General features: G+C 41.7%; 1 protein-coding gene across 3 annotated transcripts in view; it reads left to right on the plus strand.

Moving 5' to 3' along the window:
* PLCB1 (phospholipase C beta 1) overlaps nucleotides 1-25,746 on the plus strand; it is a 737,260-nt gene extending 711,514 nt beyond the window's left edge. For 2 of the 3 annotated variants that reach the window (XM_025202227.1, XM_025202200.1), the window contains exon 31: nucleotides 22,411-25,746. In XM_025202227.1, coding sequence (XP_025058012.1) covers nucleotides 22,411-22,641 — 231 coding nt within the window. In that variant the 3' untranslated portion in view covers nucleotides 22,642-25,746. The remainder of the gene's footprint in view (nucleotides 1-22,410) is intronic. The other variant, XM_025202212.1, reaches the window with a different exon arrangement.
* The last annotated feature ends 1,656 nt before the right edge of the window (nucleotides 25,747-27,402 follow it).

The raw sequence follows: 27,402 nt of genomic DNA on the forward strand, positions 1-27,402 counted from the left end.
GTTTTCTTGGGTTGTCGCCTCAGGTGATTTTCATCTGAACTCCTGAACCTAGCCAGACTGTAGGGGAGCCAGGCAACCAGGGAAACATGTGAGCTAATTGTCTTGGACAAATTCCAATTTGGGTAATTGCATTCTGACTGCTTTAAAAAATAAAAATCCCATTGTACTGTCAGCCAGTGAAGACACTGTACTAGTGCATGCAGAACAGCCTATTTAATTTATTTTAATTGATCAGCACCTGCCTAAGCCTCTGGCTGCTTCAGAGGTTTTAAAACCTACAAGATTGCATTCAACATTTTTTTTCAAACAACCCCAACCCCCAGAAGTGCCAAAATGACTAAAAAGCCTAGGTCTTATTTTCAAACGCATCTTGGGAGCTGAAGAGTCATTGCAAGTCCCTAAATTACTGTTGAAGAAAAATGGGACTTAAACTCCTGAATCACTTAGGCACTTTCAAAAATATTACTTGACATCCATAATTTTCCTGTTCCAACCAGTTGCATAGTGTTGCCAGGCACTGCTTTTCTGTTGTTGGATGATGACTCAATGTGTTCTTTTGTGATAGGCAAAGCATGTCTTAGGTTTTTAATGTCATTTGATTGAAAAAAACCCACTCATTTGAGTGAAAAAAATGTCAAAGTATTCCAAACAGCAGACAACTGCATGCCTTCCTAGAGTAGGGTGTTGTGAGGTTTAATGCACGATGATGTTTTAGAATGTTATTTTTTACTTCTAATAAGTTTTTCACTAATGAAGTTTCTAAGTCATAAGGAATCTGGTTAAAAATAAACCTCATGAGTATGTCAGGGACTTTTCTGCTCCATACATGCTTACAGGTATGTGTACGTGGGAATAGGCTGGCATAGGGTAGCTGAGCAATTAAAGCATCTTGCTGCAGTTTCCTGAGTTGCAAGTCTGAGCCCTGTCTTAGATTTGTACAAAAGGTTGCCATCAGTTGACCCATCTGTAAATGATCAATCTGACTATGTAGGCAGAGGACTTAAAAACCATCTGACATGTCTGATTCCTCTCTTGTGTCTGTTGAATATAGAAGCTTGGGACCAGGTGCTTTACCCATATTAGTCCAATGGGTAATTCAGCTCAAGCAGATGATTGTCATGGCTTGATGTAGAGACAGGGAACATTTTCCATAGTTTGCAGATGTTAACATAGTCTTTTGGCTGTTTGCAATTTTATTGAAAGGATGGAAGACAGTAGTGATTATAAAGGACACGTGGGCTGTATGTAGATGTGCTCACCATTGTCTAAAACATGTTAACTTATTTGTATTTCACAGTTCAAAACAAAGTTCAATTTGAATGAAGGGTGAATAGAGCTGTACACAGTCTAAACACTTGACAGCCCTTTAAAAGACCTAATTCACATCCTCTGTGTGTGGACTTATGCTTGGAAGTAATTAGGAGGTAATAATAAACCTTTTTAACCACTGCTACATTGTTGCAATCCTACTGACAATTTATCTAAAGTGTTGTTCCAGGAGCCGTAATGGGTGCAATTGACCTGCAACTGATATTTAGTCAGGGTGAGGCCTTGTTGGCACATTTGACTTTGTAAAAGTGTTATTTTGTGCCTGATAGCCGCTGTTGTGTTGCAGAAACCCAACTGAGTTGCACTTGTGGGGATTGATATTTGCAGTGCTTATCTGTCAGGTTCCTTGGGACTTGTCTATACATGTTAATTAATACAGATTAAATTGTCTAATCGGACTGCCCTAGTCTACATTTATTTTAATCCTTGTTCAATGAGTATTAGTCAGTCTGGACTGGAGCCAATGTTAATTTGGACTACAGATATCCATGTGTATATAGTGACAGCTGTAGTCCAGATGAAACCTAGAAAGCTGTCACATATATAAACAGCAATCTACACATCATGCATTAGCAGGTGCATCACAATCAGGTCCAGGAAGGTGATACTTCCTAGGGCTGTGCAGAATTTCACCACCAGTTTTGTTTCAAGGCTGTTTCGACACATTTCGAGGTTGAAACAGCAAAATTGGAATGAAACAGATATAGTCGAAACAGCCTCGAAACAAAACGAGGCAAGTTGAAATGTTTTGCCGTTTTGATGCTGTTTCGCCCATAAGCTATAATGGGGAAGGAGAAAACAGCCTATAATGTGGTCATTTTTGGCCTGATTTGGATGAAACTTACAGAAATGGTAGCCCCTTCTGAGAGCATGAAGCTTGCCAAGTGTCAAGGAGATAGGTGCAGGAGGGTTTGAGGAAACTGCACCCCAAAGTTTTGAAAGCAAAACTTGTGTCACGTGTATGTGTTAAGCCACAGTGGGGTCAAAACTGCAAGCATGCTAGCCCCTGCTGAGGCCACAAAGCCTGCCAGGTTTCAAGGAGATAGGTGCAGGGGGGTTCTGGGACCCTGCACCCCTAGCTGCTGACAGGCAAAACTCGTGACATGGGTGCTTGTGCAACTGACTGTCTCTGTCTTGAGGCAGAAGCAGTTCCCGGCTCTGTATTGATTCTTTCCTCTCCTTAGTCTGTGGTTTCGGTAGGCGTTAATCCTCACTCATTAACTCATTATCCTTGCTGGCTAATGTGTTACCAATTAATCATGATTCACTCAGGGACCAGCTCAGTACATAGTAGGTAATGAGCAAGGATTAACACCTACAAAACCACAGACTGAGAGGAAAGAATCAATACAGAGCCGGGAACTGCTTCTGCCTCAAGACAGAGACAGTCAGTTGCACAAGCACTCATGTCACGAGTTTTGCCTGTAAGCAGCTAGGGGTGCAGGGTCCCAGAACCCCCTGCACATATCTCCTTAACAGCTGGCAGGCTTTGTGGCTGCAAAAGGGCCTAGCAGCCAGGCCTGCAGTAGTTTCTCCCTGACCCCATGCCCCAAGACAGACACAGTTGCACAAGCACCCACGACACGATTTTTGCCTGTCAGCAGCTAGAGGTGCAGGGCCCCAGAACCCAGAAGCCCCTGCACCTCTCTCCTTGACAGCTGGCAGGCTTCATGGCCTCAGCAGGGGCTACTATCCCTGCAACTTTCACCCTGCTGCGTCTTAATACACACAGTATCACCCATGTCACGAGTTTTGCTTGTCCGCAGCTTGAGGTACAGTTTCCCCCAAGCCCCTGCACCTATCTCCTTGAAACTTGGAAGGCTTTGTGGCCTCAGTAGGGACTAGCATGCCTGCAAGTTTCATCCAAATCAAGCCAGAAATGACAACGTTATGGGCTTTGTCCTTTCCCATTATATCCTATGGGCGAAACATCAAAACAGTTTCGCCATTTTGACCCTGTTTCAATGGAACAAAATGGAACAGCTGTTTCAAATCAAAACAAAATTTGAAATGAAACACTGTTCCATCAAAACGTCGAAACACTGGTCGAAATGGAACGCTGCTGTTTCGCACAGCCCTAACACTTCCCCTCTATGCAGCATTGGTTAGGCCGCAGTTGGAGTACTGTGTCCAGTTCTGGGCGCCACACTTCAAGAGGGATGTGGATAACCTGGAGAGGGTCCGGAGGAGGGCTACACATATTGTTAGGGGCCTGCAAGTAGGGCCCTACAAGGAGAAACTGAGAGACTTGGATCTCTTCAGCCTCTGCAAGAGAAGGCGGAGAGGGGATCTTGTGGCCGTTTACAAATTCATTGTGGGGTGGGGGTGCAGCAAGGAATAGGAGATGCTGTGTTTGCACTCCTTGCAATAACCAGGAACAATGGCCAGAAGTTGACCGAGAGTAGATTTAGGTTGGACATCAGGAAGAACTTCTTTATGGTAAAGGTTGCCAGAATCTGAAATGAACTTCCAAGGGAGGTGGTACTGTCCCCTACCTTGGGGGTCTTTAACAGGAGACTGGACAAGCACCTGGCTGGGGTCATCTGACCCGAGTGCTCTTTCCTGCCCAGGGCAGGGGGTCGGATTCAATGATCTATTGAGGTCCCTTCCAACCCTAGCAACTATGAAATGCATGTGCATCTACACATGCTTTATTGCGGAGCTGACTAATTAATTCCACAGTAAAGCATCACAGTCTATACTTGCACCCATATTAGGGCACAGTAAACTAATTACCTCTGCTGTAGCATAGTACTGCCCAACACAAGTACTATCCTATAGCCAAGAACTTATATTGTGCTCGAACTTGCCTGCTGGCTAGCCCCACACTATAACACCCATATGCCCCAGCCAGTACCTCCACCATCCAACGCCACCACCCGAAACCCAGGGCTAACCCTTCAGGCTCCCTGCTTCAGGTTACCTGCTCCCAGGTGTACCATTTTCATGTGCATCTAAGACCACCCTGGCTCGAACTGCTGCAGTCCTGGGTGCACGTGAAGACACTGGCCTGGGAGCAGCTGATTCAGGTGTGAACTGCACCAGAGTTTATTTGGGTACATTAATATCACATGTAAATGTGACCCGTGAGTATCTGCTTGTAGGTGTATGCAGTGTAATTATTCTATGCACCTCTGCTTCATTAATATCTAGGTCTCAGACACCATAGTTATCAATGCAATGAATAGAATTTCTCAGTAGGCTACTGAGTGAGAAAACTGTCAATTGCTCCACTGCCACATACCAAGAGCTCCCTCCAGTAAAATGCAATGTAGAAACTCTGCTTAGACCAAAGGGAAAGATAGGCTTATGTTGTTAGTAAGAGAGTTGGGAAACGTTTCAAAACAAAGGGTTATAGAACTGTAGCTGTTTGGAAAGCTTTTTCAAATAAACTTTCATGGCTTTGATCTTTATTCAGTGTGTGGTTGCTTTCTAGTCTAAAAACATTCATATTTTAACAAGATATTAACAGAAGGTCTCCTCAGTAATTTGCAGAGCAGACTTTTCAAAGATTCAGTGCTGCAGAGTTGTCTTCATGATGTGGACAGGTATGGTTGTGCAGAAGGGCTCAAGTTGCTACTAAGTAGGGTAAACTTCAGAGCTGGATAGGGTTTTTCAGCAGAGTTATCAGTAATATCAACACTAAGCTAGCATTAACCCCCATACAATTTGCTAACAGTAACAGGTATATAAAAGTTATACCAAACAGACACTTTAGCTGGTGTTCCCCCTCCTCCCCCCATACCACATACCCCTAAAGGATGAACTCTCAAGACACAAATAGGACTAGATCTACCTAATGGATAGATTCCATTTATTGGGCATCTAAATAGATTTACATGCCTAAGTGTGATTCTATTCCACTGTGTTCAAGTCTCAACAATCCATTAATGTGTCTGCTTTTGTAATATACCATCATCTTAGCCTTAAAAATAAGTGTCAGAAAAAAACAGCGAGGAAAAAGAGGACTCATCCACCTTTTGCATACATTTTTTCAGGGATTTGAGCAGGGTATAATAGAACCACACTTCAGTGTGTAAGTCCACTTATGTGCCTAATAAGTGGAATAGAATCTGCTCTAAGAGCTCTTATATCCAGTGCCTCTGAGAAATTTGGCTGAAGGAGATGTATGAAGATTACATCCTGATGACACTATGGAATGATATGGTCAGACCCTATCAAACATCAAGCATTTCCTGCTCTTCGGCAATGTTCAGTGATATTAAGGGAGCTTGTGGAGTTGTCATATTCTTGAATCAAAATTGGATCAAGAGTGAATATCTGTTCATTTGCTTATTGGTTCAATCTTTGTAGCTTAAGCTAACCTATAAAGACTGAATCAATTCAACCTCAGTCTTTTTGACTGTCTGTACTTAGCCATAAACTATGAGTATGTAAAATAGTCATCAAAAGAAAGAGTGGTTCCAGATATACAGCTTAAGAGATGCACAGGAGGACTGTTCATAAAAATAAACTGTGGCACTGTTAGAGAAATAAAAACATTAATTGATTATACAGACAGTCCCCAAAGAGTTCAGTTTAATCCATCCATTTAAGGAAAATACAAATTATTGTCAAATACAAATAGTGAATGATGTTCACACTTTCTGGCTGCTAAAAGACAACTGATTTCATCCAGGGAATCATAAAGGAGATATATATATAAACTTGGGTCTAGGTACCCATCAATAGGCATATGCATTTCATCAATCTCATTATTTATTTATTATTACTTGAAATAAGTAGCATTTTTCTTATGGAAAGAAGGGGCAGTTCCTTCTGTAAAGGAAAGGGAAAGTTTCTTCTCTAAATTTAAAAGCCTAAGAATCTAGTTCTCTGCAAATGCATTAATTTAACTGGCGTTACACCAACTTTGGACTAGTGTAGCACAGAGGATGAAGGCCTTGCACTTAGAATATAAAGCCTTGGTCCTATAATAATCAATGTACATATTTTACCTTATTCACACTTACCATTCAGATCAAGAATATTTGTGCATAAAGTTAAGCATGCGTCTAAGTATTTGCAGCATTGAGGCTTAAGGATATAATCCTGTGCCCTTTTAAGTCAATGGTAAAAATATTCACTGCACAAGGAAGTGAAAAAAGAGATGTCATGAATGAGAGAAAACAAAAGACAGGGATATGAAAGCTTAAGAGAAAGTAAGAATGGGGTATCACAAGATTTTGGGGTTTCCTGGCCTTGTGAAACTTGGTGAGGTTTGTTATGGGTTTTTAAAAGTATGATTTTATGTAGTTTATAAAGTAAAGTCTAATGACAAATGAAATGGGTTTTTGGGTTGTTTTTATTAATTTCTACCCTTTCTCTCATTTTACTAGGAACCAATTTGAGGAGATCCATGAGGTGGTAGAGTCCAGGGGAAGTAAGGGAGTGGTGGTGAATAGGCTGAAATGGATCAGAGGACATGGGAGTACTAAAGACAATTGCAGCTGTTAGGGTAGAACATGAAATCCAGTGGCACTGGCATCAGAATGCTGTGGGTGGATCAACTAATGGCAGTGAGATCTCTGCTGGACTCCAAGAGAATATGTTGTTGCTCTCTTGTTGCAGCCACCCTTGTTGCTGCTGCTTTCGTAGTGGGGTGCCTTTGGCCTCCCATGATAAGAAATGTTACTCTTAAGGGAAATCTTCTGGGATGAGGTGACCTTATCAGATAACAGGCATAATCTGAGAGAGATTCTTTTCTGCTCAGTTTAAGGAACTGCAGCCAATTTAAGCTCTTGCTATGGGGGTGGGAATTGCTGATAACATGGCTCTGAGAATGATACCAGGGTGCAGCTTGCAGTGAGAGTGGACTCTGGTGCTGCTGAATGAAACTTTACTAGGAGTAGTGGAAACTTTAAAGGCTGGAGCTGGAAAGGACTTGGAGCTTCTGTCACTCTCATCTCATCCTATATAGTCTGAATGGAAGAATAGATTCTGGTATCTGAAGTTGTAGACATTGACTTAGTGGGACTACAAGGTGGAGTCTAGTCTAGCAGGTCTTCCTCTCTTCCCTACTGCAGTTGAGCAAAAATGTTTCAAGGGAGTTAGGACCTTTTCATGGTACCCTTCAAAGAGCTCTGGAGCTCATGATGGGAGGATTGTGATACCACAAGCCAGGTCTCCAGGTAGCTGGAGACTGACCCATGGGGACAACTGGAACGTATAAGCCCCTCTCTCTGCCACCCTTATTGCTGCTTCCATTGTAGTGGAGTGCCTTTGGCTCACTCATTTCCCATGACAATAAATGTTATTTTTTAAGTGCATCTGCTGAGATGGGGCGTCCTTGTCAGACAATAGCCATCTTCTGAGGGAGAATCTTTTCTGTTTAATTAAACAGACTAGTTAGTTAAAAGCAGGTGGGAATGTGGCCCACAGGAAAAGGTTTGGTCTTGACCAGTTACACCAGTGCACTAAACTAGATGGCTAGACAATAGACATATTCTGAGGGAGAATCTTTTCTGTTTAGTTTAACTAACTAGTCTGTTTAATTAAACAGAAAAGATTCTCCCTCAGAAGATGGCTATTGTCTAGCCATCTAGTTTAGTGCACTGGTGTAACTGGTCAAGACCAAACCTTCTCCTGTGGGCCACATTCCCACCTGCTTTTGCTTCCATTCACTTAAATAAATAAAACTCTATATTAACTGGTGTGCTCTTCCACTCTTGTCTAATTATGGCTATCAGTATAGAAAGGAAATTAACCAAGTCAGTCTCAAGTCAGGCAAAGGCCAGGGACCCAAGTCTGTAGTTCCCTGCCCCCAACAGCAGGCAGCTGCAGCAGAAGCAGAATGGAGCTGGCTCCCCCACTGCTCAGCCTGCTCAGGTGGGGGCGGGGCTGGCTCCAGGCCCCACCAGCCCTACTGGTGCTCCCCAGCCATGACCCACAAGCCCCCAGCCCTGCCAGAGGGGCACTCAGCCCCCTGAAATCCCCAATTACCTCAGGCGCCAGGAGCGAAGAGTGAAGCTGAGCTGAGCTGAGCTGAGTCCTGGCTGACAGAGAGTCTGAGGCCCCACCCTTCCCACTCCCCCTTCCCCTCCAGGCAGGGCTAGGGGTTTCCCACCCTGTTTGCAAACAGCTCTTGCAGGCTGGAGCTCAACCAGCCTGCAGAGCTGTTTGCAAAAGCAGGGAATACATGGGTTTCTCTGCTAAAAGGAATAATCCACATTTTTTCCAATAAAAAGGGAAAATCTGTGGTTTTCTCTGTTTTTCTATGGGAAACAGAAAACCAGAATCCCTGCTCATGACTAATTATATCAGAGATGTACATGCTTTTGTGATCCCAAACTCACTTCATCAGATGCTGTGGAAGGACAGAATCTGTGTTCCTTCACAGCATCTGAAGAAGTGACTTCAGGTTCACAAAAGCTTATGTTTCTCTGATATAGTTAGTCTATAATGTCCACCTCTGTCTTGCCTTCTGCCTACTTATGTCTGCACATAATTCTTTTGAAGAGGGGAGAAACATGAACCCCAAATACAAAATAAGAAGAAAGTAATTCCCTCTTTAAGGTCATAAGCCAAGGTGGGAAGTTTTACAACCTCAAATTTTGCTTTTTGTCATCTTACCCTGTGGACAAGAGATTTACCTCTCCCCACCACCCCCATGGATTCTCTTGAGATCCTCAGAAGTTGTCAGTGCAGAGGTCTGGAACTCCACACTGCCTCCAATCTCATTTTTCCCCTTTCCAGCCTCGTTGATCTCATGACTCCTGGTGGATCTGTATTGCCCAACTACTACCTCTGGCACCCCTCCTTAACTTTGTAAATTGAGTGGCACCCAGTTTGAAAAACTAATTTATATATTACAGTGCTTACCTCTTTTCAGAGAGTCTGGGCATTGGGGATGGGGAATCGTCCAGGCAGGGGCAAACCTGAGCCTGTCCTTATCTACTTAATTAATCTGCTTATCTCCTCACACTTCAAAGGATTTGGCAGTATCCCAGTGCAAACGGCCTCAGTGCCGGCAGCGTACTTGAGAATCCCTGGGATAAGGTAATGCAGATAGAAGTGTCCTTGATGGAGTGCTAAAGTTCAACAGGGTTGTCGGGTAAGATTCTTCAGTGCACACTCAAGCCTCACTCCTCCTAACTCTCACTCTAGGGTAGGGGTTGTCAGCAGGGGTTGTCAACTGGGGGTACACGTACCCCCAGGGATAGTTGGGAAGGCTCTAAGGGGTACACGTGGGCACGGACAGAGTGCTGCCACCCACCACCCCACGCTGCCACCTCCTCCAGGTCCAGCCACCATGGGTACACTTACTACAAAAGGTTGAAAATCCCTGCTCTAGGGCAGTGATTCTCAACAAAGGTGGCACAGGTTGAGTGGGGTGCTTTAAGAGCCTTTCAAGAGTGCCACACAATGTTAGCAATGTTAGGTTTACACAGGGCCTTGGTGGGGCAAGGACAGCGGTGCCCCTCTGCACCGCCACCTACCACACTGTGCTGTTGCTGCTCCTTGTCTGGCCACTCACTACCTGCCTCCCCCCCACTCTGCATCCCACTGTACCCCCCCCCATCCCCTCCCCACTCCAGGTCCAGCCACCATGGGTACACTTACTACAAAAGGTTGAAAATCCCTGCTCTAGGGCAGTGATTCTCAACAAAGGTGGCACAGGTTGAGTGGGGTGCTTTAAGAGCCTTTCAAGAGTGCCACACAATGTTAGCAATGTTAGGTTTACAAATGTGATTCACAAGATAAACCCAGAAATTTCAAATAGAAAACCATAGTTGTGGGCTTTCAGAGCTCTTTCCAACGGAAAAAAAATGCTCTATTATTATACTTTTTAGACACACAGCACCCATTGGAAAATGCCAGCTCTTAGTTTTCACCTTTTTTTTCATTACTGATAAGGTAATGAAAAAAAGAGTGAAAATGAAGAGCTGGCATTTTCCAACGGGTGCTGTGTCTAAAAAGTTTTGAGAACCACTTCTCTAGGGTGTATCATGATGCCCCGTATCCTACAGATGGTTCTCAGATGTATCAAGTAAGGGGAGCAAGGAAAATAATGCTGCTGTGATGATATGCCCCAGCCTTTCCATCAGAAATCTGTCTGCTTCGTGGAAGGAACAATGTGGCCCTTAGTAAGAAACTCTTGTTTCAAATTAAAGACAAAAACAAATTGCTGCTCCTAAATCACTTGATCCCTCAGCTCTGTTCCTCAATTTTACTCTCGCTGCTATTGAGCCTCCATCAGCTTGTAACAATTTTTACTGCTTACATAGTCTTTAATTCCTCATCTCTCCAGAACAGCTATCTAATGAAGTAAGCTCTGAAAATGAAAAGCAGCAGAACAGCCGCTTGCTTGCTCTCTGTACACTTAATCTGAGAGACCTGCAGGCACTAATTTGGAAGCTAAATTGGGGTTACTGACATTGTGCATATTTGTTGTTTGATGCAGTCATAAAAGCCCCAAATCCTCTATTCAAAAACTATCTTGGGGCACATAGGTCAACCATTTGCAGGCATAAAAATAAGTATGTAGAGCTTTAGCAGGCTCAGAGGAGGGTGTGGGGAGAGAAATAAAACACAGTTTCAGACAGTATTTCTATTACAGCCATATGCTTTCATGATCAGCTTTCTCTTATTAGCACTGAGGAAACAAACACTTGTTTCCAGTGGCATGTGAAAATTAAAAATATGAACTTAAAATGCTCAGCGGCCACCACTGAATTCTTATAACCACCTCACATGGTAATTCAGCTTTTATTAATAAATGGTATAATCACTGCTATAGAGAGGAAGTTTACCATCTGCATTCAAAACAGATTCACTATATTCCCACAAATTCATAGAAGAGATGGACTTAATTGTTTCTTTCATCAGTAAAACAAGACGAAGACAGCACTATTCATATATAATTAAGTACTATGCTGAGTAGTTAGTGCCACACTATTTAGTGGTTTAAGAAGAGGTTCAAACAAGAGCTGGCTGAAAAACAGAATTTCCCCTGAGGAATGAAATCATGAATTTTTTAATATTGTTTTGTCCCAAATTGGCAGCAAAAAGTATTGAAATTTGAATTTTTTCACAGAAGGAAAATGCTGGAAAAGTATCCTTTGGCAGACCTCTGAATAAAGTGTTTGCCATATGGGAAATGGCAAAATGAAACATATCCTAAGATAGGAAATGTCCACTCTAAATGCTTTGCTTCACTGTTCATGATGTATCAGCAATGTTGAAACACAACATTTCCTCCATTTTTGCCACTGTTTTCACAGCATCATTTTGGGCAAGGAAGGAAGTGGAGAGGAGGCTAGATGTCTGCAGATGGATGGCAGGCTGAAAGGAAACTCAAAAAAAACTGGAAATCTGAAGATAAGATACCTAACCTCAGCACAAACCAGCAAACTCTAAATGAAATACAGGAAATTCAACATGAAATAAATTTTTTTTTAATTTCAGATTACTCCAAAAAAGTCCTCAAAAAAAGTTTGAGGAAAATCTACTGGGCTGAATTTCTTCATCCCAGTGCGAGTGCATTTTTTTGCCCCAAAATCTTTGACCAGCTCTAGAGACAGCTTTTCAAAACGCTTGACTTCAGAGCTTAGATTTTCCATGCTGGGCTTCTGCCTTGAGGTTAATTCTTTGGATTCTTTTTAAAGAAGCATTCCTCATTTATTTTGAGTTCAATGGAGATACGTTGTTTTTTTTCTTTTTCCTATTTAAAATGGGGAAGGTCCCAGTCCCTATGCAAAGACAAAGAGGCGCCGTGTAGTATAATACCTACCTTTCTATGTTATTCCCCAGTGCCTGGGCCAGGTATGATAGCAGGTCAGATTACCAAGACTAAGGACTTCATACAACTCAGAAAGGGGGACAGAGGAAAAGTATATAGCCACCTCTCCCTGGCTGGCAGGTCTAAGGTCATACAGTAGCTTCATAACTCATGGTACGAGATCTGAAGATACTGTTATGGCAGTTTGTGGAGGGGTCAACTAGACATAATGTCTTTAAGCCCTTTGCCTTGGCCAAATGACCATACCATGAGCTCAGATGGGATTCATCACACATGACTGTCACCCTGGGGTTCCCCTATGATTTTCAGGTAACCATTTAAGTTGACTTTGTGATAGCTTTGCAAATGGTCGACCAGCACAACACAGCCCCAGCAATACCTGCTAAAGATGTCTTCTTGAGTTCCGATTGGTTAACTGTGTAGTATTCCTCAGGGTCAGGAGCTCAGGGTTCACTTAGGGTGTTTCTGACCACAGCTCTACCTTTAGCTGGTTCAGAGAGGCATGGGCTTTTATAGGCAACAGCTTATTTCATCAGAAGCGGTCGTAACTGTCATAAATCCACCCCGACAATTGTATACCACATCCTAAAACCATTGTCTAAGAGTGTCTTACAGCTCTGTACCAATGAGGTCGCTATGCAAGTGGCCCTGTTTCTCATTTTCCCATAGCATTGCATTGGAACATGTTAAGCCTTTAACCCTGGCTAATGTAGGCTGCATGACTTAACAGCAGGTCTTACCTTGCTTTAATATAGACCAACCGTGTATCCACATATCTACCATGCACAGGGTTCTTTATTGTCTCCCAACTCTACAAAGCTACATAAATAACCATGTTTTTAATATTTTCTAATAACATTTTATATCTTGTGTTCATATATTTCTACATATGCAATTACAGATCTGCTGCCATGTTTCTAAGCTGCTATGGCTGAGCTTTTCTTAATTCTGTTAGTACTTCTGAGAACTACAGAAGTTTATTATTTGATGATCTGATTCCAGTAACTAGAAGAGGTCAATCTTTTTTATCCTTATCTTTAAAGAGACCCTAAAATGGAAAAAAAAAAAGTTTCAGCAAGAGGATTCAGTGGATGAGGTGAGATACAGGTGCTAAGGAAAGGAATCCACTATTCTTATCTTAAGCTCAGTAAAAAAACCACACACACAACATTAAGCACCACAGATTGATCTTATTCAACATTAAGGAGATTCAGCTTCTTTTTTTCTAATCCCAATATACTCTGTGTGAACTACAGGCCTCCTGGTAATTTGTTTTGGCAGCACACTGGAGTTTTCATGTGATCATGTTATTTTTGTTATTGATGGAAGCAGAAGTTCATTAGATCATACTGAAAGTATGTAGAGGTCTAAAGAGCTTGGTTAGAATCTTTTTGAAACTACAATTTCTGCTGCCTTGCTTTGTGTTTTTTATGGATCGTGGTGGGCTAAATTTAAGATTCTGGTTGCTGTTTTAACATACATTCTTTTTTAGTAGGTTTAATAATAGCTTTTAGGTATTAGTGATGTAAATGTTTTAAGTACTATAAATCACTGCATTTGTCTTCTTCCCTTAATGCTTTTTCCTTATTTTGAATGAATGACCATGTTAATGGTTCTCCCCACCATGTTCCCAGGAAGTGCCAGTCAGAAGTGTCTCTTCCTAAGGAAACTCTTCAGAAAGTTATTTGAACCAAGGACCTCCATAGGCCTCTACTTTGGACTGAGGAAGAGTTTGGTCCAAGAGATTAAGGATGCTGATGCTCCTGGTTTTAACTCATGGTGTTTCTCAGGAAGCACCATGAGCTACAGCATTCCCCCTGACACAACAGGTGTTCACTGTTGGATCTGGGCATTTAGGGGCTTGAGTTCCAGTCTGGAACAGTTGCGTATCTGCAGCCCCTGGAGGCTGAAGCATGTCTGCTGCATATCTGCTGCGCTGGAGGCTGGGGCAGGTGGATTGGAGCTCCCACCCTCCAGTGCAAGTTGGGCAAACCCCAAATGAAACTTCCTCCCCTCTCTTCTCCCCCCTACCATTCTGAAGACCGCACCAGGGGTGGGGCTGGGCTGCATCAACTCAGCCTTGCTCCCATTGCACACTGACAGAAGTTAAGGAAGGTGCTGTGCTTTGGAGCACCTTCATCTGGACCCTCATGTAATAAGGGTTGAGACTGTCATGTAATCGGGCACTTTTAAAGTGCTCTGCAGCTTTGTACTTCTGTATGGGGCACAGCTGTAGAGTGTTTTCAAGGGTCTGATAACACAGCAAATGGAACTTCTTTCTGTGCCCTAAGTCCGTCTGCCACAATTTGCATTTTTGCTGACTGGTGTTCTTGCATACTGGTCTCTGGCTTCTATTCTATCCCACCCAGGAAGAGCACATAACAACTGCAGACTCTTGCTGTACCTGAAGAAGGGTGTTTGCATCTGAAAGCTTGCAAAGAAGAATGTTTCCAACTAGTTTAGTTGGTCTAATAAAAAATATCAGATTTACCAAAAGAACCTTGTCTCCTAAAAGCCAGGACATCCTGAGTTTTGATGCCTACTTTGATGTAGACTTGATGTGTCATTTGGGGCAAGTCACCTAACCTCCCAAGGCAACAGCAGAAGTGCTCATGGCATGGCCCTGTCACATTCCAATGAACCTGCAAATTCTGCTAAATACTTTGTCACAAGGACATGAAAAAGGAAAGAAAAGGACCTAATCTCTCAGCCTCCATCTGTAAAGTGGGGCTAATAATACGTTTCCTGTCTCACAAGGATCTTGTGAGGATTACTAATGTTTTCCAAATGTATAACACTGATAGGAAAATATTTGACAATATGATAAAATACCTTGGAAGATAAAAATATATGGTCACAATAACTAGTGATTAATGTGCCCTCCCTAAGCACCCTCCTGTGGGCTCACAATGACGGCCATGAATTTTAAAACATCCATTCTTTGCCTTTAGCTAAAAGAAAACATGAAGCCACGAATTTCAAGCACAGCTCCAACACTGGGGTGTTCAATTTGAGACACTTTAAAGAGGCATGACTTTGGGATGCTTAGAAAGGTGATGTTAATCAATAGTTTTGGGGAGAGGGGGGTTAAGAGGGGGAAGAGAGAGAACACATGGAGGATGGAAAAGAAGGTAGCAAGAGATAAGAGAGGGGACAGGGTCATTGTGTGTTAATGGTGCAGATAAGAATCTTTCCTTCCTGTTTCTTCCTAGTCTTGTCTCTCTCTCCAAACCCAAAAGCAACTGCAGGTCACTTTGTATAGCAGTTACAGAGAACATCTCAGCCATAACCTGGATTGCTGGATTCCTGATAATGTAGTAAAGGGAAGTAACCCAAACACAGAACAGTTTTTACCGAGGGCAAACTAAACTTCAAGAACCAAGTCATACTTCTTTCAGGGTGTGTATACAGGAGAGACAGCAGAGAGCCATATACACATCACTTCCTTAGGGGCCAGGGGCTTCTTCAACTGCTCATGGGTGATGCGCGTGTCTTCATGGGAAGGAGAGCTGAAAAGTAGCAGCACCCTGCAGAGAGGCAGTGCACTGCATCACTGATAACGATCAGCCATGAGCTCAATCCCTCCTTAAAAAGTGGCAGCGGATCTGGACTGACATTTGATCTTAGTCAGTCAGTTCCTTTATGAACTATAAGTGGGAAGGAGACAGGAATGTTTTGGTGATGCTCCCCTACTGATGCATTGTGTTAACTACACTGTAGGCTGAACCTGCAATGCAACTGGACACCTCGGGTACCAGCTTGCAGCCCTGGTAAGGCCTTCCTTTATCTCCGCAGATGACAGTTTATGAAGGGTTGATCCAAAGCAATCATTTACTGCTGGCCTGGCCTCTACTTGTTGAAATATGGTGGGACAGTCCTTTCTGAAATAAGTAGAAAAACCTAATAAGTCTTTAAGGGCATTTTTACACATGCTCAGGGCAGGCAGGCTTCAAGAGCTGCTCTATTTAAAGCACCCACTGCATCTCATGTATCAACATCCTTGCACTTCAAAATGGTGGCAGGGGCATTTTAACTAAAGCTCATTCGATGAGCTTTAGTTAAAAGTGCCCTCACCACCATTTTGAAGCATGGAGATGCTGATACAGGAGGTGTGGAGGCTGGCTGGAGCGTGCCTCCTATATCAGCACCATGTACCATGCTCCAGCAGACTTGATTAATTGAGTCTGTTCTGATGCCCTGTAATTACAGAGCATTGGAGAAGTCTCCCGTCATGTCCACCCTAAGGTACCACTCTGCCTTGCCTTCTTTCTGAAACAAGAGTATGATTTGCTTTCCAAATTTGGAGCTGGCCTAGAAGGAGTCAGCGTGTCTTTATTTCCCCTCGTATTTCCTGGTGTGTGTTATACCTTGTTAATGGTCTCTTTGTTCACCCCACATTGAGCTGCGACTGCAAGATTTGTTCCATTACGGACTAAGGTTGCCATTAGCCTGCAACCTAAGGACCTTTCTTAGGAGATCATAAAGATTAAAAACGGATGACTTATCTCCAGTATGAAATCAAGGGCATGATTCATTTGCCAAGCGGTTGAGCTCAAAGGAGCAGGTTTATTTCAGTTCTTGAATCATAATAAAATAAATAAATAGAGTTGGATATTAAGTTTAAAATGCAAGAGGGAATAAACCAGTCACTCCAGCAACAATTACTGACGTGTTTCTCTCTCTGGAAAAGTGCTATTTTTCTGTTCGGACTTTTATCTTTAATGCTGCCTCTTGCCAGTTTCCTAGCAGTAGAGTTAAGAAATTGGGATGATTCTGCTTTGGTTGAGGAGACAGGCTCCCTGCCTTTCTTTCCCTCACCCCTCACTGTCCCCAGCCTTTACTGCAGAGTAACTGGAATGATTGCAAGCAGTGAGACTCTTCACAGCAATGCAATGGTAAAAAAAAAAAAAAAGAACACTTGTCTCCATTACACTGCAAGGTGGACTTTTTAGGGCTTTCTCACTCAGTGATGATCCCAGAGTTAATGTCTTGCCGGGTAATCAGTGAGTAATAAAACAGCCATGCATGACAGCCTACCTAGTAGAGGAAGTATAATTGAGCTTCAGTAAATGAACAATGTAGGCTATGGCTATACAGTAAGATTACAGTATTCAGCCAATTTCAAGGCACTAATTAGCACTGCCAAGTGACATGGCTGATTAGCATACACCCAAGCTGAGTAGTTTACCTCTGTGAACAGAAGGGAGCTGATTAGGAAAAAGCCTTCTTGAAGCAGCCTAATGTGCTTGAGGAAGCTGTCATTGACAATAGTATGTGTGCCATATGGATACAACCATACCTTTGTGAGGACAGGAAGCACAGTCATCTCCATTTTACAGATGGGAAAACTGAGGCATGGAGAGATCATAGAATCACAAAATTAGGGTTGGAAGGACCTCAGGAGACCATCTAGTACAACCAGCCCCCTGCTCAAAGCAGGACCATTCCCAACTAGATCATCGAAGCCAAAGCTTTATCTAGCTGGGTCTTAACCTCCAAGGATGGAGATTCCACAACCTCCCCAGGTAACCTCTTTCAGTGCTTTATTACCCTCCTTGTGAGAGAGTTTTTCCTGATAACTAACCTAAACTTCCCTTGCTGCAACTTGAGACCATTGCTCCTTGTTCTGTCATCTGCCACCACTGGGTACATCTGCATGTGTGCCCAACTGTGCAGTTGTTAGCAAGTACTAAATGACTGTGCAGTAACCACTGGCACTGCACAGTCCATTGCCACATGGGTTGTTTCTGACCCTTCTGCGCAGCTGCAGCGAGCTACTGCGCAGTAGCGGCAGTGTCACGGTTTGTATCTGCCAACGCTATGTCGCTGTAGTGACAAGCTATATCGCATTGCCATAGCTCACCACTATGGCAACGTAGCATCTCACGTAGATATGCCCACTGAGAACAGTCTAGCTCCATCCACTTTTGAACCTCCCTTCAGGTAGTTGAAGGCTGCTATTAAATCTCCCCTCAGTCTTCTTTTCTCCAGACTAAATAAGCCCAGTTCCCTCAGTGTCTCCTCATACATCATATGCCTCAGCCCCCTAACCATTTTTGTTGCCTTCTGCTATAGTTTCTTCAATTTGTCCATATCCTTTCTGTACTGGGGGGCCCAAAACTGGACACAGTACTGAGGATCTGGCCTAACCAGTGCTGAATAGAGGGAAATAATCACTTCCCTTGATCTGTTGGCAACACTCCTACTAATGCAGCCCAGTATGCCATTAGCCACCTTCATAACAAAGGCACACCGGTTGGCTCATGGTCTAAGTCAGTTCCCCCCAAAGTGTGGGGTTTGGGATTTTCCAGAATAATCGATACTTACCTTTAACAACTTCAGCTTAAGAGACTTGGCCAGCATCGTGCAGGGAGTCTATTAATTACAGTGAAGTATACCATCATGGGTATTGGTGTTATCCTGCAACATGCAATAGAAGGGAGCAAATTGTAATCAGACTAGGTAAAAAACAGCATTCTCCACATCTTGTTGTTTAGAAAAACCTGGTCATTATTACCAGGATGGATTCCAGTGCACTGAGCTTGCAATAAAATAAGGTATTAATGCCTGCTATTTATTTCCATGCCTGGGAACTACCACTAAGAGCTGACAGTAACTGCAAGAAAAATCATCTTGTAAACATCTTTGAGCATTTATATAAAACCAGAATGGTGGGCTGATTGTTTGATCTTTCAGGCTTGCAAAGTATTCACTTAGCTTTGTGACTATCAACTTATTATAGAAGAAAAGTTTCTGACAGAGTAACTCCAGTGGTTCTGGAGTCCTCCAATCACTCTGCGTCCAGTCTGTTGCGTTGTTGACCTAGATAAGGAACGGATTTCACTGGTTGAATTAGTAAATGATCACCTCATGCTGGACAGATGTGAAGCATCTGTACTAATTGTTTTAGGTACCAGCTGTCATTGATAGTACAAATCATAGGGCTTAGTTGTCACAGCTGGAACCCCTAGAGGGCCTGGATGAAGTTGCTTTAAGCAAGTCCACTTTGATTAGAGTGCTAGTGTTATCCAGTCATTCTTCTGCAGGATGGTTCCCTCCTGCAGGTTTCTGCTTGGGTCTATTTCACTATCTTCAGGGTACAGAGAAAGGTATTATTATGAGGTTTAATGAAGAGGCATATGCTGTGATAATGTACCCAGGTCTACAGCTCTGTCGCATTGATCTGGGTTGGCAGAGATGAAGAAATGATCCAGAGGATGTTTGAAACTGTAGGCGGAATGAAGGGTTAGCTGTCATGAAGACTAAGAGGATGTTGGTAGGCTAGAGGAAGCAAATAAAAAAAAAAATTGGCACCCCTGATTGAGTGAGAGCATCTGCCACTTGCAACACAAGTTGTTAATTTTGCAGTTATTAAATTTTGCTCTATTTTAAGTACTGGGTGGCCACCTCTTTCAGTGGCTTTCTTTGCCATTTCTCTCAGACATGGACCTTGATGTAAGTCTTTTACCCCTTGGTCACCTCCAGAGCAGAATGCTGCAACGCAGCCTACCTAGCAGTATATCTTATGATCATTCTGAGATGGGGAATCCATCCTCCCAGGTGCTGAGTCATGCATTAGACAGAGAACATACCCACTGGGGCTCAGTAATCTGCACTGGTTTTCATTAAGTTTCCAGGTGGGATTTCAGTGCATTGGTATGTACTCCATTGCTATTGTTTGTATTTACTTATACTTGTAGTATCCACACATCTCTCAAAACACAACAGAAAGGAGAGTGTGCCTTGAATACTTTCCATCTAGAGAGGAAGAGAGGATGGGGGAAGGGATGGGAGAAGGAGGGAAATACAGGCATAGAAGAGCAGATAAAGTGGCGTTTGGCTGTGTCATGGCAAAGTAAGAGTGACCTAAATATGTATTTTAAAACTGTGGTATATAAACTATTGCCATTTTGTGCCATGACTTATCAGTACCAGTTAAGTGTACAGGCTGGAGGTGGGCAACATAATGGCTGGGGAGGCCACAGCAGAAGAGATTACCATTGTTAAGATGGATTATGAAGGTCCAACAATGATTTTGGTAACAGCAATAGAGACAAAAGGACACTTGGATACTGAGGAGGAAGAAGCTGCAAGATTTTGACACAGTTTTTGTGGGGTGGGCATCACAGTGAATTTGAGCCTCATTCCCAATTTTGTCCCTGGTCAACCCAGATGTAAATGTGTATCTGGTCACCAGGACAGGGGAGCAGGAGGCAGCCAGTTGTAGTGATAGTACACAAGGGAGTTGTGTGGTTGTGGGTTGTAGAAACAGGTGTGTCTTAGCCATATTAGCCTGATGGGCCACCTGGCTCAAGTGAACCTTTTGCTGAGCTTTTGTTAGGAATGACAGGAATGAAAGCGTTAAAGATGGATACCGGCAGTAGTGAGCAGTGACGAATGGGGGTGGGCAACAGAACAGCAACTGAAAATGGGGAGGAGTGAATGAAGATTTGGAAGGAAAAAGAGCCCTGTGTGGGTCTTGGTGACTAATGGTGAGGCAGTGCAAAACAGAGATCCACAAGACAGGCTGAGAGGTGGGACGGGAAGGGGCAAGTCAAGAAAAATGAAATAGATTTCTGATCTCTTCATTCATAATTAGGAGTTGAAGCCAGGTGAGGAATGGAGATTTGGAGAACTAGAAGAAGAGTGGACTTAAGTTCTTCCATCCAAGTAGCAGGAAAAGTACTCACCAAAAATATGCTGAAGGGATGGCCAACACAACAGGGGAAGAAACAGTCATGGAAAAAATGGGTGTGATGTTGAGAAAGCTTGTGATGACAATATCAAAAACTGTAGAGAGGTTAAGAAGATGAGGATATCTGGATCTGGGTGGAAAGAATTTGTTGAACTTTGAGAGGTCTTTCAAAGCAGGGAATGGGACCTGAAGCCAAATTGCATGGGTTCAAAGACCGAGATGGAAGAGGAAAACTTGCAACATCTTATAAAACCCTGAAAAAAGAAAAACAAATGGATTGTGACTACTTAAGACTAATTTTAGATTACCTCAAAATCTTAATGTATGATTACTTAAAAGCTGCTGCAGCTACAGTTAGCAGAATGCTCATGACAGAGTTCCTTATTTCAAAAAGAGACAGGTGAGTTCAGTGCTAACTTAGGGCCTTGTTACATGTTATGCTATGAGCTCCACATGTGTTGGTAGGTGTTAGCGCTAGCTCTAGTTTGGAGCAGTCACACTTCAGGCCAGCGGGGCTCTGGAAAACTGAAAGGTAAGAATCCTCCCCACTCCCACTCTGGGCCTCCCTCCTGCCCCTGAGTTTTTTATGCTCACTTTCCTATGCCATTTCCTGGAATGGCAGTAGATATGCCAATAGGTGTCCTCATCTGTCAACATAGCCTCGTCCATATTGTCATGGAGTGAGGCTTTCCAGCCGAGCTGTGTCACCTGAAAGGGAGAGGGAGTGATCTTTTCATATACTTAGCAAAATGTTGAGGTGTAGACCAAGTCTTGGCCATGCTGAAAAGCTGGGCTTTTCTCTCCAGCTTCAGGCTTTGTGTGTATTGCTGTTTATAATGGTATGGAGCAGACAGATCCTAGAAAGGCACTAAAAGAGACCATCCACATAAATACTGCAAGAGATTGCAAAACATTGTACAGTTGGATAGCCATATTTCCATCAATCTCCTTGCTTTATGGCTTTTATATCCCATAATAAAAGGATACTTTTCCCCCCAATTTGTGTCCAAAGCATTACTCTGATTATACAACATTTTATATCACTAGAATATAAATTATTGCCATAAAATATTGAATATTGAATAACTTATTTTTCTTTTAATCCAGGTGGCAAGCTTATTGAGGTTTTTCTTACATTTCTCCAACCATAATTATTTGGCAAAAGTCTTTCTATTATTCCTAGGACAATAACATGTCCTAGGGCATGTGTTTGTCATTTTGAAGTTAAAAAGCATTCACAGAATTTGATTTTCTAACTAAGAGCAAATTAAGGCCTTGCTCCACTAAGGACCTATCCATGTGCTTAACTATCCTCAAATAAGTAGTCTTCTTGGAACCGGCGGGATTGTTCAAACAAGTACAGTTAAGCGCATGCGTGTTTTTAGGATTTTTTGGTGCCTAAAAGTAGGTTAGCAGGACAAAAGCCTTAAGCAAAAAGGGTTGCATTTACCTTCAACTTGGCAATGGATGCATGATAATTAATAGGTGCATGATAATTAATTATGTGTACAGTGTTCATACTAAAAATTCAAAATAATTCCCCACCCCCCCCCCAATCCCCCTTTCTGCTTCTGGTGTGTCCATGCTCTACACATGGATTGTATTAGAAACAATTTAAGAGAACTTTTTGCATGTTTTGTTTCAGTTGCAGGTTGAACTTGATCAGGAATACCAAGACAAATTCAAGAGACTCCCTCTGGAGATTCTGGAGTTTGTACAGGAAGCAATGAAAGGGAAAATCAGTGAAGATGGAGACCACAGTTCTGCCCCTTCCTCTCTGGCATCTGACAGTGGAAAATTGAACCATAAACCTCTGCAGAATGAAGAGGAATTGGAAGATGATCATCCAGAAAAAGTATTTGATACTCCTTTTTAGCTCCCCAAGTCAGGCTACAGGCAGCGATTACTGTGCCAGGGCATGCCACGCTTGGGCTGCCCACTCTCTGTTTTCCTCTTGTAAGCTGCCATAGAACAGCTCCTAAAGACAGGAGGAATCTGTATTCAAATGCACATTTCCCAAAGGAACATTTTATAACAGTATTGTGCAAAGGTCTTCATTCTCATTCTTCTTTTTTATTATTATGCTAAAGCTTAGTGCAGTTATAATGGGGAAATTAATGTGTTAACCATCTTATTTTTTTCTGGCCAACTTACAATGGGTAATTTTCAGGCCATGTGCACTGTTAAGAATGTTTAATGAAGACCAGTGCATTGTACAAAGACTAATGTGCACAGATTTCCTTTTGAAGTGCCAGTGCAAAGTGTTCCAAACTAATACAGATCCTACCGAATTATATAACAATACTTCATCATTTTGTGTCCTATTTTCTAACTGCACCTTGACAGCTATACCATCATTTTACATTTGCACTGAAACATTTAACCCTTTTTAGCTTTGCAGGCACTGGTGGCTTGCTCTCTTGATATTAGGTTTATCATATGAAAAGAAATATATTTGCTGCTCAAAATTCCTTAGTTGGAACTGTGGTTATTAGAGCAAGTTTAAAACAGAGATGAACTTTGTTTGTCTAGAGTGTGTCAGTCTGTGTGTGTATGTGTATGTTATATACTTGTGTGAGTACATATATGTTTGTGCACATATATACATGTGCACACACATAAATTTATATACACACACAGCATGTATGCGTTTTGGAGGTGGTCTGATCTCATGGCAAAATGAAACGTTTCAGGGATATATGAATAGAGAACTTTTATGGATTATATCTGAGTTATATTGATATTAAATAATCATTAAATCAGAAGATTCTTTTCGTGGTGTTAGTGTTGTAAATTGAAGTAGTTTTAGAATATAAATTTGATATATATTTTGCAGACTCAAAAGTATTGATTTTACGTATCATATTTTAAGCTTACTGAATTTGATAGGACTATCAATGTTTAGGACTACAGTATTTGACATTTAGCAGTATCTTCCATAATTTTTAAGACTGAGGTTCAAATTTTACTAAGGTCTGAAATTGAAAAGCAGATTTAAAAACCTGATAATTGTTACTTAAAATATGTGTTAATTGGTTTAACCACACCTTAAAATCCGAACAGAGTTTATATACTGCATCACATGCAGGAGGGGGGAGAACCTGCATTTTATCAGAAATATATATGAAATAATAGTGAGTCTATGAAAGCCAGGATATTGGAAAAGGGAAAATACATTCTCTAGCATCCCATCTTCAAGAAGATATGAATTATGAAAACCTACACATGGCCAAATTATACTACTAAGACCACTTTGCACTGCCAGAACAGTGCAAAAAACCAACTGGTTCAAAATGTAGATTTTTCATGCTTATGTCTGATCCTGCAAACACGTGAGTGCCTTTAGACATGTAAAGAGTGCTGCTGAATTCGCTAGAACCACTTTGGATAACTGTGCTCATGTCATGTGTTTGCAAGATCTGAGCCTTAATTTGTATTTTAAAAAACTAAACCTGAAATTGTCTACTAGGAACATAGCAAGGCATTTTAATACATGATAGCATTGAAGTTACTTTATTTCCTTTCCCTCAGGATTGTAGTATTTGTAGTAACTTATTTTATTTAAATTTAAGCAATAAATATAGATCAAGCTTAAATTTTGATTTAAATAACACATGTGGGGTGTGTGTGTGTGTGTGTGTGTATATATATATAAGTTCAAACCATAGAAAACAAGCAGTATTTTGATGTTCCTTTTTTAAATGTAGAACAGGTGGAAAGAAAAATTGCACATTGTTTGGATATCATATTTTGGATTAAACTATTCTAATTGATAATGAACCTCATGTAGTGAACAGAAGACTCAAATGTCTGACCTTCCTCTTGATTTTAGAACAGGTGAATCCTCAGTAATCATTGTTTTGCACTTTTGGGATCCACATTAATCAGTTGGTAAAAACCTAAAATGGTCAAAATGTAATGCTGCATTTTATAGAGCAAAAATTAACCAGGCTATTTAAATTAGAGAAAGAATGTAGTAATAACAGTGTTCACAACAAAACTGAAGACTATTGCATTACAAACATGGTAGTATACTGCAGAGCTTTATGGTAAAAATCCTGGCTTCAGTGAAGCTCAGTGTGTCAAAATTCCCGTGGACTTCAGTGAAGCCAGGGCTCCGCCCTTAGTCTTCAAACAGACTTGGGGAAAACCCCAATTACTCTTTTATTTATATTTTAAAAGTTACTAGTTGGATTCAATATACTATCAGCTGTAGTCATTTTACAATATGTTTGTATTTGCCCATTTCTGTACTCACATTTTTTTTATATCTGTACAGTGCCACTTTTTGCAGTTGTAGGGTAGTGTGTAATACTGTACATCTTGCATTATTCAAACTATTGCAGTGATACAAATACCATTTAATATTAATATTACTTGAACTAGAGTAAGATAATGAAAAAGGGTCTTTATGATGTGCAAGTCTTGTGCCTTTTATGTATTTGCCTTGTTATGTGTTGAAAATGTGGAAATGCCGTACTGTGGACCTTTCTGTTGTATAGAATAGAGCGCTCTATATTAAACTAGATTGTGCACTTCAAATATCTTTACACTACTGAAAAATAGCTTGGTTTTTGGCAGTATAAACAGAATTTTAAAAATTCTAATGAAATGCCGGACATTTTGGATTTAACATGTTCATAATTATGTTAATTAATACCCATGTATTACATGAACATTCATTACAAGATAACTAAAGGGACATTGCTTGCCTTTCTTTGAAATCAATGTTGCTCTTGTACATTGTACTAATAGTGTCTGTGATTGATTGGACTTTGGTGATTTGCTTTCAAAAAAAAGTAGGACAAAATATTTCAGTTAACATGTACATATTTTGGTTTCTCAATCTCAGATTGTTTCAGATGCATAATTCACATTTTTGTAAAAATTCTATGCAATTTTGTGGCATGATGTTTCTTCCACTTGTAATTTTACGTGCTTTCATCACAGATCCAAAGGACAAATAAAAAAAATTTCTTAACACAAGACAGTTATACATGTTTGTTTATTTACTGGCTCAAAGGATTTACTTCCAGCTACCAAACCATTTGGTGACCGGAAGGGCAATAGCTTGAGAAATGAACAGTGAATCTTCCCTGCAGGTTCTCAGTGCTCTCTTTACAGCACTGAGAAAAGGGAATTGCACACACCAGAAAAAGAATATGGGTTTTGCTATTTTTTTAAAGCAGAAAACTATTTTAAAATAAAAGGAAGGATGCTTTGTAATTGTTCATCTGCATAGAAAAATATGAAGTTATTTCGTAGGCTTTTCTAGCAGTTATTACATAATGCAACAATTTAATTTTTTTCAGTCCTCTCTGTGTGCCTATGTGTTTCAATTAATCCTGAAAATCACATGGATGATTTAGATGTCACCAGGTTCCATTTATTTCCCCCCAACAACTGTCCTGCAAATTATGTTAAAATGGATACCTTTCACTGTGAATCTGCAAGTGATTTCCACTGAGAGCTTTGAAACAGGAGCCCATTAAAGTGGTTTTCATTCATCCTGTTCTTATTTATTTGCCTTTTAATACCAAAAAATATATATCCCTAGGGAATGAGATAAGCAGGTATACTAATACAGTTTACAAAGGGCCTATATCTTATTTAAAAGAAATAGTTCCCAAAGGAATTAGATTGAAATTGCTTTGCTAGCAAATGTTTGGGGAAACAAGGTTGGGATACAGGGGAGACACAAAATTATGTGAGTGGTGCAGAGAGTGAGGGGAAATCACTGAACCTGAAGTAGAAACCGCAGGATTGACATGAGGGAATAAGAATAGGATGTAAACAGCTGGAAAGTAATGAATAAATTATAGCACTGGGACAGCGAAGTGCCAGCAATGTGGCACAAAAGCAAATGATGGCTCAGAAACAAGAACTTCAGGAAGGAAGAGAGCAAGAAAGCAAGAGACCAGAAACAAAGCCATGCTTTATAAAGACAGGAGGAAGAGACTAGCTTGCCAACAACATTACTGAGCAGGAGAGAGCAGCCAGTGTGAATGTGCCCGAGAAGCTGCTGCTGGAGTTTCCTGAGATGGAGTAGGAATTCAAGAGGAAAAGGGTGTGCAGACGGTAGGAATACAGGTTAGCAGAGAGAGTGCCAAATGGGAATCCAGGTAAGCAGGGATAGTCTACCCAAATGAGTAGACATAAAACTTCAATGAAAAAGATCAGGATAAATGAAGGATGGAGTCTGGGTTTGGAAAGGTATCAGAAGAGTAGCTGGAGAGAAGGGAGGAGGTAGTGCCACCAAAACAGAAACAGCTCGAATAGGGACAGGACTGGGAAAGCACAATGGGAAGCAGGAGCAGTCAATGACGATGAGGTAAGAAGAGAATGGCCTGAAGACAAGACAAGGCTTGGGTGGGGGAGGGCATCCAGGTAGCTGAGGAAGAGGGGAGATAACGGCTGCTCGGGACAGGCAGTAGGATCCGAGATGCATGCCATTATACATCTTGGGGCTCTGCAGGTAGGCAACCAGGCAGGCTTCAGGAACATGGAGCTGGATGCTCCCACTGATCCTGGTGATACCCTCAAGAATGTCAAGAAGCCAGGAAAAGCGTGCTGGCAGTTGCTGTCATGTTGAATAAGCACCAGCCAAGCTGGTAACCTGCCTAATAGGACTTCTGGG

This window comes from Alligator sinensis, unplaced genomic scaffold (genome assembly GCF_000455745.1).
Source record: "Alligator sinensis unplaced genomic scaffold, ASM45574v1 scaffold140_1, whole genome shotgun sequence".
NCBI lineage: Eukaryota > Metazoa > Chordata > Crocodylia > Alligatoridae > Alligator > Alligator sinensis.